Source organism: Corvus kubaryi, unplaced genomic scaffold (genome assembly GCF_017639235.1).
Source record: "Corvus kubaryi isolate FWS band 111438036 unplaced genomic scaffold, C.kubaryi_AGA036_p1.0 split1-37296, whole genome shotgun sequence".
Taxonomy (NCBI): domain Eukaryota; kingdom Metazoa; phylum Chordata; class Aves; order Passeriformes; family Corvidae; genus Corvus; species Corvus kubaryi.
Window position 1 is genome coordinate 4,890,171 of NW_024582075.1, and position 14,473 is coordinate 4,904,643.

The window sequence follows — 14,473 nt, forward strand, 5'->3', positions numbered from 1 at the left end:
GATACAAAAATTTATCTCTCTAATATGCTTTCGGAGCATGATGAAGTTTTATATCCCCAACTATTATGCCTTTGGAATTAATGAATTTTTAAAAATAAAAGAAAAGGGAAAATGATAAAAATGAGGGAATTGGGTAAAAAGTGAAACATAGTGACAAATTTGGTCATTATAGATACTTGCTTACTTCCTTGCATGCCATGCTGCCTCTGAAAACCAAGTAGGGGAGTAAAGATAAAAAGGAGGCTTCATCTGTATGCACAATAACATTCAGTGCTAGCCAGGAAAAAGAACATGAAACTGCTGAAATATCTGCCATGGGATACATATACATCTATCCATCTGCAACTATATTCAATTGGGGATATTATTTGTCATATAGATACATTTACTACTTTTAACCAGCTCAGCAAAAAGAAACATCTTTTTTTCATTCAAAGTTCATCAATACCAAACAAGAAACAAATAAATTTTGAAAATACTGCCCTTTCCTAAAATGGTACATAGAATAAAATACAATGTCCTAAACAGAGCTTTAATAGAAGCCATCTGCCACTGGAAAAGGTACTGACTTCCAAATGCTGCCAAGACTCACACACAATTAAGTAGGAATGATGAACATCAGCTACATGACAGTATTTGCAAAAGATAACATTGTGGTTCTTAGTTTGGTCATCTACTGCATAATTTCTCATGACGCCCTCTCTCATTTGGTGGTAATGCAACGAGTGGCACCAGAAGATTTACTAAACAGAATCTAAACAGAAAACCAGCATTTTCCTGATCACCTACCCGATGAATCCTGAGGAGGTAATATATTTAAATACTGGCTCTTTTCCTGTTTGCATTGGTGTGAGCACAGTCTTGCCTTCTAATAATAAATGCAATAATATTCTAATAATGGATCTAATTATTAGACCCAAAGAATTGCATCACAGGGTCTAGCTTAAAGGTGGCACTGAGAAGATAACAGAGAAAAGAAAACTCATCAGATTAGATCCTCATGAAGGACAGGTGCTGAAAGGTCTAATCCTCAATTATTAGACATGATGTTCAATATGAAGTTAGATAAAAAGTATTTAAGTCTAAAATTAAACCAAGGGATGAGAAAAAAAGAAGTGACTTTTTGTATCCCAGGTATACCCCCAAATTCATGCTGGATACCTGGAAGGAGATTCCTGTTACCAAGCTGGTAAAAAGGACACATTTATAATCTTCTTTATATGCAAGATAATGTAGCATTACAGATTTCCAGTTAAAAGGGATGTCAGAAGCATGTTGTGAAACTGACACCCCAATATTAGCTGAAAAAATATTTTTGCAACCATTCTCTGTGTTGAAGAAGTTCCTCTATCTGGAGCCATTTATTGAGCAAACACACATGATCTAATAGGACATCATCTGATCAAAGCTGGGTACCTGACTTTGGAGTATGAGAATCATAAACTTGCTTACGGTCTATCTGGTCTGCAAACACTTCCCCATAGATCATCCAGTAAGGCATGTAAAAAATGTTTTTCGCCAGCTTCCATGAAGGCTCCTCATTGGGGAAAAGAATTGCCTGTCTTGCCACACCAAAGCTCATCAGAACCACCAACATGATGATGACAAAGTACATCATGTCTATCATCTGAATGTAATGAGAAAGAAAGAGAGAAAGGACAAGAATTAGAGGAACTTATTTGTCCATATTCTAATTACGATATGCTGCAAAAAAAAAAAAACCTGTGAATCTTAGAAACAGAATTTTTAAAAACAAATTTTGAAAAGCCATTCTTGTTTACACATAAAAAAAATATTTTTCAAAGAAGTGACGTGGTATTATTATGTCCTTGGTTTTACCCAGTGTCTCTTTTAAGAACAATTCAAATGTTATGAATAGGCTTGAAAATACAAAGTACCATCTGTTCACACCAGTTGCCTCAACAAGAATATAGGTTCACTGGAATCAGCAGCCTGGTCTGGGCAAGGGTCGTGAGATGATGTATTGTTTATAGGCACCAAGTGGCAACTGTACCTAAGCAAAAGGACTGACATGGATAATTTTATTCACTGGTACTCATAGTCTTAGAGCAAAGGGAGCCGCAACTAACATACGGAGGAACGGGTGGCAGAACAGCCTGTTACTGCAACATAAGGGACACCATGGTGGTAACCAGTGAGAAAGGAAAGCTGTGATACTGCCTGGGCTAAAAATCTGCTTGGTGGGGGAGTCTGACAAATGCCATATTAACAAAACCCAATCAGATAACAGACAGTGAGCTCTGTTCTCCTCCACTGTTGAGGGCCTCATTAGCACATGCCCAAGATTAACTAGTGCTTGCAAACAGTATCCACCCATTCAAAATGTTCCTGAAAAAAGCGGGACAGCAATCCTACAAGATGCTGAATAGAGTCCGAAGATTAGAAGAAACCTTGTTCTAGAAAAGGCCCTCAAGGGAGCAGAACAATGGGCATCAGGCAGCTACAGCGGAGATGCTTTACAAACCAAAGTGAATGTGAAAAAAAATTGGGAATCCTGTAAAGTCCCTGGTAAGATCCCTTTAAAACTTTTACTTAAAGACTTGCCAGGTCTTTAGAATTGTTACAACTGAGCTGTTTTTCATAGTTCTGGACATAACTTTTGTCTCTAGACAAAACTCAACTTACAAATCCTCTAAACCTTATGAGTTTTATTCCCTCCAGTCTCTGCATTTTCTGGCTCAGCTGAATTCAGCCTTCCTTGCAAGAGAGCCATGAAACCAACCTGCACCTCAGCTGGTGGCCTTATGGCTCCATGGGGGACCTGCTGCAGCCCAAGGGCAGTGCTGCTCATGACAAGAGCTGATGGAAGAGGGACCCACTTGCAGCAGATGGATCTGGCACTGCTGCAGGGGTTGTTCAATTTTAAAGCAACCTGAGGTCAAAGTAACACTGGGGAAATATGTAACAGAGGAAAGAGTGTTACAGGTAGCAAAGAGGAAAAGGTATGCTCATGTTTAGAGAGAGAAGCTGTAGGAGAAAGGCACCAGCAGAGCAGGGGTCAGGTAAGAGAGAATCAGGAAGGTGGAAAGAAGGAACCGAGGACAAGTGAAAAAAAAAGCAGGAGAATACAGAAGTCTTGAGGTCCATAAAAAATGCAGTAAAGAAAGAAAAAACCTTGGGGACACAAGAGAGGAAAAGAAATGTTTTAAATAATTAAAACCCAGCAAAGTCAATCATCAACATTCCTATTTAATTCAGGGCATTAATTTCTCAAAAAAATATCCCTTCATGAAGACAAATTCCAGATTATTGTACTTCAGAAAGCATCCTGAAATGGGAAAACTGCATAAGCATATTTAGTTCTTACTGCTTTCAGGGAACAAAGCATAAGGTGAAACCTGATTCCTCCTTTCTTGTCTAATCAAACTTTGTTTCAGATAGCAATACATAACTTGATATGATGTAATGTAATAACTCTTTTAAAATGTCACACAAACAAGTAAGTATAATGAGCATTTTGAGGCAAGTTAAGGCAATTTCTTAAATGTTTCAAGGGTTTTTGACCAGGAAGCCCACAGGTTTGACCTCATTTTGCAAGAAATAAAATTTTCAGTGCTGTTCTCTATTCAAGACGCATATTAGCTTTTCCCTCCTTCAGTTGGGTATCTTCTAAACTCAGTAACTTGTCTGAAATACAATGAAATATATGGGCAAGTTTCCACTGACTTTAACGAGCATTGTATCAGGTCCTTTGGCCTGTGGTGTCAAATTACACTTGATATTTTAGCAGGGCAATGGCCATTTCAATCATTCTGAAGAACTCATCAGTCACCTGTGTAAAAAAGTGATAAAACACAGTATTTTTTTTGGTACAATTTTATGAAGAAGTTGGCTGTATTTCAACTTCTGTATTTGCAGAAAGGCTAAGAAAATGTAGATATTTCCACACATTAAAGGAAATGATATACCTCTGACTCTCCTGACATTCCACAGTAATTTCATTTCATTCCTGAATAGAAGGAAATTAAATCTATCACTGGGCAGAAATCAGAAAAGCACAAGCATATTCTGTTACTGAAATCAGTAGATAATAATAAGCTTGGCCATTCAGTTTCCTCCTTGTATCTTCATCTTTGCTTTAGCCTATTGCTTTTAAACCACTTGAACCCATTCCTGCCCCTTGCTTAATTTCACTTGCATATTTGTTCGGAGTGGCCAGAGGTAAAACTTATTACAGCTGTTTTGTTGACTGCAGAGTAGAGGCAGGTGAAGAGAAAGTTCATCAACACTGGAAAGAGAGAAAAAGTCATCCTTTTCCTCCTGAGTCTAAAACTTATGATAGAAGCTCAAGAAAAAGTCTCAGGCATTAAATATGCCTGATCCTCTGTTGAGGATCTCAGTAGTTGTGATGTGCTTACTCTGTCGATGTCCTGCACAGTGCTGAACTGAACTTTCAACACCACTTGGAAGACAGAACACTAGGAGGTAGAGAGACATGATTTAAACAAAATTATACATGAGAGCCCATGGAGCAGCCTGGAGCCAGCAGGTGCAGCTACCAGGGAGTGCATGAGTTGGACATTGAACAAGAGAGTAAGCTGGTCAGAAAATAGATGTGAGAGGCTGATGTGTGTAACTCAAACTGGTTGTGCACTGCATGGTGGGCAAAAGGGATGTGTCAGAGTGGCTTAAGTGCGTGGAAAGTTGGGCAAACTATGAAAACCAAGTAACAGGAAGGCATAAAACAGAATAATTTGCCTCCTTTAACAGTCACCCAGGGCTTCAGAACAATTTGGCAGCTAAATTCAACACCTTTTAATGCAGGTGCTGAGCCTACAGAGGCTAGTGATTTTCCTGCATTTGTTTTCCACAAAAAGTAGAGACAGAAAGCCACCTGTAACACTGACTACTAGAAGTTTGTTATTTGTGGCCACTCTATTATTGAACTGTTGCTCACACTGCCTCTGTTAGCACTGCAGTTCTGAAACTTTTAGTGCATGTAGCTCTGAAAAATAAAGCAGAGTAGAAAGGTAGATGTTTTTTCAGAAGTTTTACACAATGCGTATTGTGTAAGCCCCCCAGTGACCACCAGATCCACTGGTGGAAAGATAGTCCAAATGCAGCAGGAAAGAAACCTGCTAAGACAGTGTTTTCCCTTTGATCTGTATTCTCTTCTCTGGTCCTGCTGGTTTTTTTTCAACAACCTCCAACAAGAACTGTTGAGTATTTTTACTCTGGAGCTCTGCAAAACCTCATGTCAACAACCTACAGGCTTTCTTGAAGGAAGGACACTCCAAAATCTTTTTTTCAGGACATAACAACTCAACTATCTCATTCTCTCATGGTTTCCCTCAATCTCTCTCTCCCTCTCTCTTTTTTTTTTCACTAACCTGTTCTTTCTTTGTCAAACCCACCACTGTGGGCTTGCAGTAGAAATCTGGCAAATTGAGTGGATAAGACAACAGTTCTCTGGTCACCTGTTGGGTAGGGAGTGTAACTGGATGTATATTTTGCATTTCAGTTTTATACCTGCTCACTGAGCCTGTTGTGACTAATGTAATATCAAGGAGATATTTTAGTCCATGCACTCATATACGTCCCCTTTTCTTATGATGGTGAGGATGGATGAATCTTTTCTTTAAGGGCCATTGTAAGACAATTACAACAGTCAGCCTCTTTGGACTTGCTGATTATTGTCACATAGCAAACAGCAGTAGTATTCCATTTAGAAGAGTTAATATTCAGTTTACTTTCTTTTACTTAAAGCCAGCTTCAAGGGGTTTTAATCTATCTGGAAAACCCCAGCTCTCAAACCCCAAAATGCATGAAACAGACATGATTTACACAAGAAAAACTGGATAACTGCACGTGAAACATGAACACGTGTATTAGCTGTGTGTGCAGGTATTCAAATATTAGGGATGTGTGCATAGGCATCTGTAAATTCAGCCGTTTTCTTTAACTCAAGCAAAAAGATGCTTAATTGCAACATTTCTATTGAAACATAAAAATTAAAAACTGAAAAATCAAAAGTTATGCATGTGGAAGCAAATGACTCTTGATTACTCCTGCATGCATTTACTATTACACAAGCTATTCATATTCCTGCTACGGTGTGTACAACTGATGTGGTGAGGGCACACTTATACAAACTGATTTCTCATGTCACAAGGACACACCTGGACTTAGGAGATGGAGGAGCATGTGGATATGGATCAAACTACAGAAGGGTCAGTCTTAATCATTACCATTGTAGTTATAACCATATAGTGAACACACCACGATTATTAGAGAGGCTCAGGGTACTAAACATCTGAACAATTTTTTTTAAACATTAACAAACCACCTTCCTTTATAATTACCAAATCTCCTTTGTACTTTCTGCAAATGAGGCACAGAGGGGTGTAGGGTGGCTCTGCTGTTGAAGAGTGATCTCAGAGAAAGACAAACAATACATCATCTAATAGAACAGGAAGAATCTAATCCTCAGTTCTGGGGGGCCTCAATTCTGGAGGTTTTGATTCAAGAAGGCACTGATTTCTAGCTTGCATGAAAACACTGATGTGTAAAAAAAAATCCAGGTAACTCTGCAGCAATGTCATTGGCTACGGACACTGAGCCCAGAACACACAGTCAAACACAGAAGGGGTTTGCCAACTGCTCTCACCATTTTCCCGATCATCATGACGTAGGGCCCCAAGTACTTGTTCACGCCAAAGATGTCCAGCAGCCGGATGTACCAGTAGATGATGTTGACGCAGTAGATCACGCGCCCGTCACTCCGGAGAGGCAGGTCTTGCAGGCGGAGAACCATCCCAACAGAGAACAGCAGGATAGCTATGAGGTCGGTAACATTCCAGTACTCCTGGAGCCAAACTTTGACTTTTTGCAGCAGTTTCCCAGGCTCTGACATGAGGATCTGAAGGACAGAGGAAATTGAGAAGAAAGGAGCTGAGCTGTCTTAATTTCAACTTGAAGAAATCTATAGTAAACAGACAGATACATGCCACACAGGCCAAAAGCAAAGCTGATAGACCCCTATCATACAAATATCTCAGGTACTCTCTGGGCTTTTTTTTCCAGAAATCTTCCATTTCAACCATTCTTAACATTTATCTATGTGCAAGATACTTTAAAGGACAAAGTGATCGCTCAGTCTAAAATTCTCATGAAATCAGAAGAAATATATGTATGTATTTCTGTTTTTCAAATTTATTAACCCTACTTAGAGCCTTGGAACAGAGGGTAAAATATAGAAAGACTTTTTTTACAAAAAAATTTACATCTAAAGAAGCTTTAAAAAAAATTGTATTAAAATGTGTAACAAATGACCAAGTCTAGTCCTCCAGAGCGCTGGCTTCAGAATGTACAAACTCAACTGGTAACAGATTCAGCCCAGGGGTACAAATGTGCTATTTCAGCTGTGGTCAATGGGACTCGCATTCACTCACATTAGGGCTGAATTGGGCCTCTGGTGTCACTGTGGAATAAATGCACATTTGGCTCCTGAAAGGGGACAGCATTAGCTGCAGGTGGGAGAGCCCACAAGAGGCAGGGTTAACAGAGCCACTTTGCTCTCTTTTCAGACTGAGTGCTACCTTAAATTCTCTGTCTCTGCTCTGTGTCTGCTGTTGCACCCTTAGGGAGATGCACACTATTGCTTGACAAATTAATAAAAATTTTCAAAAGCCACATTTCAAGGAATTTAGCTGACCTTTAAGACTTGCTAGAAGATCACCCCGTACTTGTGAATGCTATTTAATGAGCATCACACTGAAATTTGGACACAGAAATTTTATGGGAGAAGAAGAAGAAGGAAAGAAGGAAACACGGAAAGAAGGAAAGAAAGAAACAGAGAAAGAGAAAGAGAGAAAGAGAGAAAGAAAGAGAGAAAGAGAGAGAAAAATAAAGTAGAAAGAAAAGAAAAGAAAAGAAAAGAAAAGAAAAGAAGAAAAGAAAAGAAAAGAAGAAAAGAAAAGAAAAAAGAAAGAAAGAAAAAGAAAAAAGAAGAGGAGGAAGAAGAAGAAGAAGAAGAAGAAGAAGAAGAAGAAGAAGAAGAAAGAAGAAGAAAGGAATTGTTCATTTTAAAATTAAAGAAGATAGATCTTTTTACTGCTTTTTTATTTTAACAATCCATCCGCCTTTCTGAAAAAAAAAAAAGGGCAATTTTGTAAGCTCATTCATAAAAATGTAGCCTGAGAAAAATAATAAAATCAGATATTAAAATGAAAAAAACCAACCAAACTCCACACTTATTCCTTTTTTATTCTGTTTTTCTTGGTTGGGGTGACTTTACCTCTCTCATCTTCTCTATTCCCAGAGTGAAAATGTATGAGATGACAATCCACTCCTGAATAGATGGCCAGCGATCCATCTTCACCAACACGATGTAGTTGAACAGCATCAAGTAGCCTATGTAGGCCAGCTGTAAAGAAAAAAATCAGTATCAATAAAATTGAGATAGTTTCTTGGATATGATTTGATATTCCTGATTCTACTGTAACCAGAGTTTCACAGACAAAAGAACAGTAAGACTGTCCTGGCTTGTCTGAAAAAGCTCACATTAGATGGCGTACTGTACGGAATCTGCAAAACACATGCACATATTTCCAGCTATATCTGTCTCCTCAAAAAAACTTTTATTAATGCAGTTTCCTTGGATCATCCCACAGTGATGGCAATTCTAATACCACTGTGTCAACTACCCAATTAAGTAACCTACATGAAGATTTCTCCCTCATCTGCTTCTAAAAGTCTTTAGTCCTCTAACACCCCTCCTTTGTATTTTTTTCACCTGTTCACCTAACCTGGGCTGAGTGACATTCCGAGTACAGAGGATTTTAGGCTTTATTAGAGGTTTTCCTACCCAATGTAGTACTGACCTAACCTATAGGATGTTTCCTCCCCAAAACACTGCTACTCCTACTCACACTGCTGCACTAAGGAGCCAGGCATAGCCATGCATTCATTTGCCTTATATTTTTTGCAAATTTTTTAGTGGGAATATTTTTATTTTCCTTCCTAATATATTCACCTTCCAGCTTAGTTTTTGATCCAGAAGAAAGTGTAGATTAAGTTTTTAGTTTCTTTTTCCTTTTTTTTTCTGCATGCTGAATGTAATTAAATGGTCTGTCAAAAGAAGACAAGTCAGGCAAATTGCATCATCAAGTTCATAAAGCTCAGAAAAACTCAAGTGTCACTCTGGAGCATGGGCTGTAGCAGGGGTGTGGCTGGGGTTTGCGGAGGCCAGAATCCACCTGCCTGTCTACTTGGCCTTTCAAACAGCTGCCCTACAAAAAAAATACATCTTAAGGCTAAATATAAGTCATAGAAAAGATGACTCAGTTCTGTGCATGAACATTTAGTCATTGTGACGGAAAGCTGTATTACATACATCTATATTTGAATTCAGTTTTTTCTCTCAACTGTGTGCTACAGCTATTGTGTACATGGGATCACATGTAAGCTGAAACAACCACAGAGGGCCTTGAGACTTTTGGGTAGGATTATTTCATTGTTCTGCACATCACAGAATAGAGTTTATAGTCCTATTGTATTTGTTAGAGAACGTCACTTCTACTCTGTGTAAAAGCCACAGAGTTCTGGCTTTTGTTCCAGCTGCCGGTTGAGGACACTTTAGAGAATTCTTTCTATTGGCCGCATCTATCAGTACAGAGGAACCAGATAGCTGAAGCACAACTTCTTGCCTGCATAAAACAGAGGAGGAAATGAACTCATTTGTCTTTCAGTCTGTGAGGGATGATGGATTGCAATGCTCAGGTCTGGAGGCTGGTCTTCCCTTGCCACTCCTACAGGAAATGGAGAGCAGTGTTGATGTAGGCCAACACGTAGGGTGACACCAGAGTTAGCAGAACCTCTTGACAGGCAGAACTGGATACCCACCTCCCTAGTGGAAATAACACCTTCTAACACAGAGCAAAAAGCGGGGTGATACTGTTACTTAACTCCTCCTTTCAGACCTTATTGATTCCTAATTATCAGGAAATCTACTTTGATCTACTTCAGCAGCCTTTGGTGAGCACTTGCAGTCAGTATGGCAGAAGAATAAGGACACTGAGGTTACAAAGGGGACAGAAACTGCAAGAATCTAACTGGAACTAGGTTTGCTTCTTCCTGGTTTTCTTTTGAAATGCTGGCAACTTTTGGCTTTGGTTTTGGCAGGTTTCTTTATGTCAATTCAAACGTACTCAAAACTGCAAAACATTTTTACTTGACAAAAGAGAAAAGAATCTTGATTTGTGAGTAAAATTATTCTGAAACGTCTCCACTTTAACCCAAGAAACAAGCTCTTCATATCGGGAGTGACACCCTCTTTCTCCCTCCCCAGACTTCTAACTTGCTCTTTCCTTCCAGGAGGCTACACTGACACTTCCACAGCTACACTGTGGTCAAACCTCAGTGTAGCTGTTCATGCTGGTACTCAAGATTCTTTAAAAGTGCTACTACAGAAGTAGCTGAACCCTGTTTTTCCTTGCTTTTACCTGGCTTGACAAAGAGCTAGGAGCTGCCATTGTCACAGCTGAGGGCAGTACCTGAAGAAACTAAGGAAAGGAGTGCCTGCTAAGGAGCTGCACGGCTGGATCAGACCCAGCCCATCTATGGATGCACTCCCATTCTACAGAAAATACTGGAATACTCACTGTGGTAGAGGACAAACATGGAAATTGTACCAACAGGTTAATGCTTCAAGGAGATCACCCTCCTCTTTTCTGATTGATTGCAATAATTAAATGATCATAAACTGAAGTGGTCCCAAAATGCAAAACTTAGGGCAAAGCTCCTTTGATGTTTAGAAGGTGACTCTTACTAGGGGCTCAATTCCTCAGCAGCTTTCCTCTTCAGAAGAGGTAGAAACCTGCCTTCTTACTTCCTGCTAATCTCTCAGTTAATGCTAGTAGTAGTTATGCCTAAAGATTTTGCTTTTTATGTATTTTTCATATATTCATAGCTTTGTAGACTACTATTACATAGTTATATAGCTCCTAGTATTTTTACTACCCCTTCTCTTAGATTTCTGCGTAATAAGTTAACCTTCTAACACATTCCTGAAATACTGTTTTAGTCTTATTCTTAAGAAGAAGAAGCATGACAAGGGCATTGAGAATCTGAGGACACACAATATCAAATGGGGCAAAGAAGCTCTGGACGAACTCCAGCGGGGCAGTACCCAGGGAAAATTATGTGAACAACCACTCTTCGAATTGGACAATATTTGTTAGTTATGCTAATTTGTGAAACTTACAAAAGTCATAGAAATCTGATGCCACATGTGCACATGACCACCTGGACACCTGGAAGCTTCCAGTAAAAGTCTGCTTTTTATTTTATTATTTTAACACTGTTGCAAGAGCTTCTGTCTTTTGATATTAGGCAACAGTAGGGGAAGATCATCCTCTTCTGCTCAAGCAATCTGTGAGATGTAACGTATGTGTCATAGTTTCCAATGCAACAGAATAGTTGACTTTTGAAACTGCTGTGTGTCTAGAGAGAAAGGCTAAAGTTGGTGGGGGGTTGTCTGTTGGTTTGTTTGTGTTGGGTTTTGGTTTGTGGTTTGTCTTTTTTTTTGGTTTGTTTTGGGACTTTTTTTGAGAAAAAGTTGTCTAGTGTCTGCTGAGCCAAATGTTACATATTCAAATATCTCATTTAATTCACTCTTGTGTAATTGAAGAATGAAAGTGAATACAGCTATATAGTAATAGAGGTAGGTAAATAATCAAATTAGAGGCAGAATAATCAAATTGTTTTAAGTGGTATACAATAGCCATTGGACCTTTTACATGCATTTTGTAATGTGGAATGTAAAATTTGAATGATTTCTTTTGAAATACATGAATAATATTTGTGCCTGTGTATTTGTAAAATTGTGATAGGCTGTGCAATTTTAACCCTTCTCTGAAACTTCTTTTGCTTTTAGTTTCCAGGAGTTCTCAATATACACAACAGGTCAAGCACGGCAGCCAGAATCCACCTTAACTTGCTCTCCAAGTTCAGTGTATCCAAGATACAGTTTTAATAAATGACCTTGATTGAGACCTGCCTCGGGACATAAAACTGTAGGAACAAGTCTAAATGGAAATGCAATATTGATTTCTGTCTCCCATTTCAAAATGGAACTAACAGGGAAAGCTAGGATGCTTCTTTCCATTTGCAGTGTAAAGAATTTTCTGTTTGTGCATAATACACACTGCAATTGATAATGAGACTAGGTTGCTGATTAGTAGTTTCTGGACTTGTAGACTTGATTCCTGTTCACTGGCCACAGAGCTGAGCAGTAAGTTACTCCAAATTATTAAACTGTTTGCTAGTCTATGGTGTCCACCGCATCTAAGACTCAACCGATGTGAGTTTATCCCAGTGTCTGCAAGGCAATTTTTCATATGAGAAGTCACTTGCAGGAGGATCCATTCTTTGTGATTTGCTGGGCTTTCAGCAGAATGATGGAAAATATAACTGAGGAAAACCCACCTGAAATCATCTAGCCAATTCCATTGGGCTGAGACAGGATTAATTCCAGTGTAACATAATGGACATATATCTTGATAAGATAGCTTAGAAATCATTAATAATGCAAAATCTAGCATGTTCTCACACAGTTCATGACAGTACTTCTTGGACCAGTTAGAAACTGTTTCCTAACTTCTTACCTAGAACTATCTGGGTGTTATTTTTCGTCCTATTCAGCAAGGACTTGGAGGTACTTACACATATTTAAAAACTGTTACTTTCCTTCTGCAGATCTTTTTTTTTTTTTTAACAGAGAAAACATTCACACTTCCTTAATCTCTCCCCCTAAATCAAGCTTTACAAACCTCTTGAAACATTCATCCTTTTTGTGTCTTTCAAACCAGTCCACACTTGTCATATGATACAGAAACTGAACTGGTATGGAATACTCCAGGCAAGAAGACTTAAAGGATTACTTTGTGATCTTTGTAGTCTTATTCTTCTACATTCTAGTGCAATTTGCAAAATAACTAATAATAACTAAATAATAACTAAAATAATAACTAATCTCTACTCCATCATCCAAGATTTGAATGAAAATATCAGATAGCACCTGATATAGAAGAGAACTTAATGGCAGACTTGCTAATCCCTGCTTCCAGCTTGATAATGAATAATTAATATCTAATCTTGAAGACTAACTGTCAAAAATCTTTTTATCCACATAGTAACTTTAATACAGCAGTTATTAATTTAGCTGTGAGAAAACCCTGTGAAGTTTTCGGTACTGTTTAACTGTAGTCTAAATACGATATAATCTTTTTTCTGCTCCTTCTGCAACGTTCATTTCTGTCTAACACAGGCGGAATATACTGATTTAACCTAACTTGTCCCTGAAAAATGTACACTAGCTGTCACTCATGTCTTTGATATCTTGTGGGTACTTACATGCACATTTTCTCTGAGAGACACTGCAGACTGGTCAAAACAGAAAAAAATCAAAATATTCCAAGGAAAGAAGTGCTCTATCTCTTTTTTTCATCAATTATTATATAATTCAAATTCTGATTCAGACCAGCCTCCGACTGGGCTTACTATTGGAAGCAATCCTATTTTGAATTCTCCTATATGGAATTCCTTGGGAGCACTACAGCAAACTTCTACTTACCATTTTATTTAAAGAAAAGCATACACAATCATTCCAATTTTAGCTATTAACTTCCTGAACAAAATGATAATTTTTAAAAGTCTTAGAAAGGTTTGCAAGTGCTAGCAGAATTCCACCAAATATTTTTATTAAACTATATATGGGTAAGTCCTCCAATATATATAAATGTAGACTTCAATGAAACACCTTAAATTACTTCAGCCCAATTTCAGTATTTCTATAAACATTAATAATATAACAGGAAAGATTTCTTACGGTGTAAAACCAAAACTTCACGATGGGAGCATTGTAGAACTCATAAATCTTTCTTCCAATGGGGATCATTCTGTGCCTGCTCTGAACTTCCTCATCCTCTTTCTTCCTTGAGGACTCTCCATTCCCTCGTCCCAGCATTGCCTACAAGAAAGGATACATTTGTGTTTCTTTCTTTGTGAAAGAAAAATTACACTATTTTTTGAAATGTCAACAGGAAACTGCTCTTGATCTTTAGATAAAACCAGGTGACCACAGCTAGGTGTAAAATGCTTTGCTTTCAGATTATCTTTTTCTGCAGGAAGGCTTCTGCTTAATACTTTGAAAATGGAAAGCTACAGCTTTAGCCTCAACCCTCAGTTTGAGAGTGAAATTCCTGACTAGTGAACAAAAAATAAGATGTGGAGAATATTTCTCCTTTTTCTGTACAGACAGAAACACTTTAACCTGACAACAGCTTTTTGGTGTACTTCTTTACAATAAACAGATGCAGACAGAAAGCACATAAGTTTTGGTTTTAAACAAAGAGAAGTTCATAAGGCTGAGACTGAGAGGGAACAGCAGGGGAAAAGACGAGTTGGCAGTCGCTGAACGAGAAACAAAGAAGACAGTTGCACTTTTTACGTC

General features: G+C 38.3%; 1 protein-coding gene across 7 annotated transcripts in view; it reads right to left on the bottom strand.

Moving 5' to 3' along the window:
* TRPM3 (transient receptor potential cation channel subfamily M member 3) overlaps nucleotides 1–14,473 on the bottom strand; it is a 397,273-nt gene that overhangs the window by 26,684 nt on the left and 356,116 nt on the right. For all 7 annotated transcript variants that reach the window (XM_042013148.1, XM_042013144.1, XM_042013147.1 and 4 more), the window contains 4 exons: nucleotides 13,850–13,990; nucleotides 8,258–8,386; nucleotides 6,629–6,880; nucleotides 1,453–1,627 (listed from right to left, as the gene is read on the bottom strand). In XM_042013148.1, coding sequence (XP_041869082.1) covers nucleotides 1,453–1,627; nucleotides 6,629–6,880; nucleotides 8,258–8,386; nucleotides 13,850–13,990 — 697 coding nt within the window. The remainder of the gene's footprint in view (nucleotides 1–1,452; nucleotides 1,628–6,628; nucleotides 6,881–8,257; nucleotides 8,387–13,849; nucleotides 13,991–14,473) is intronic.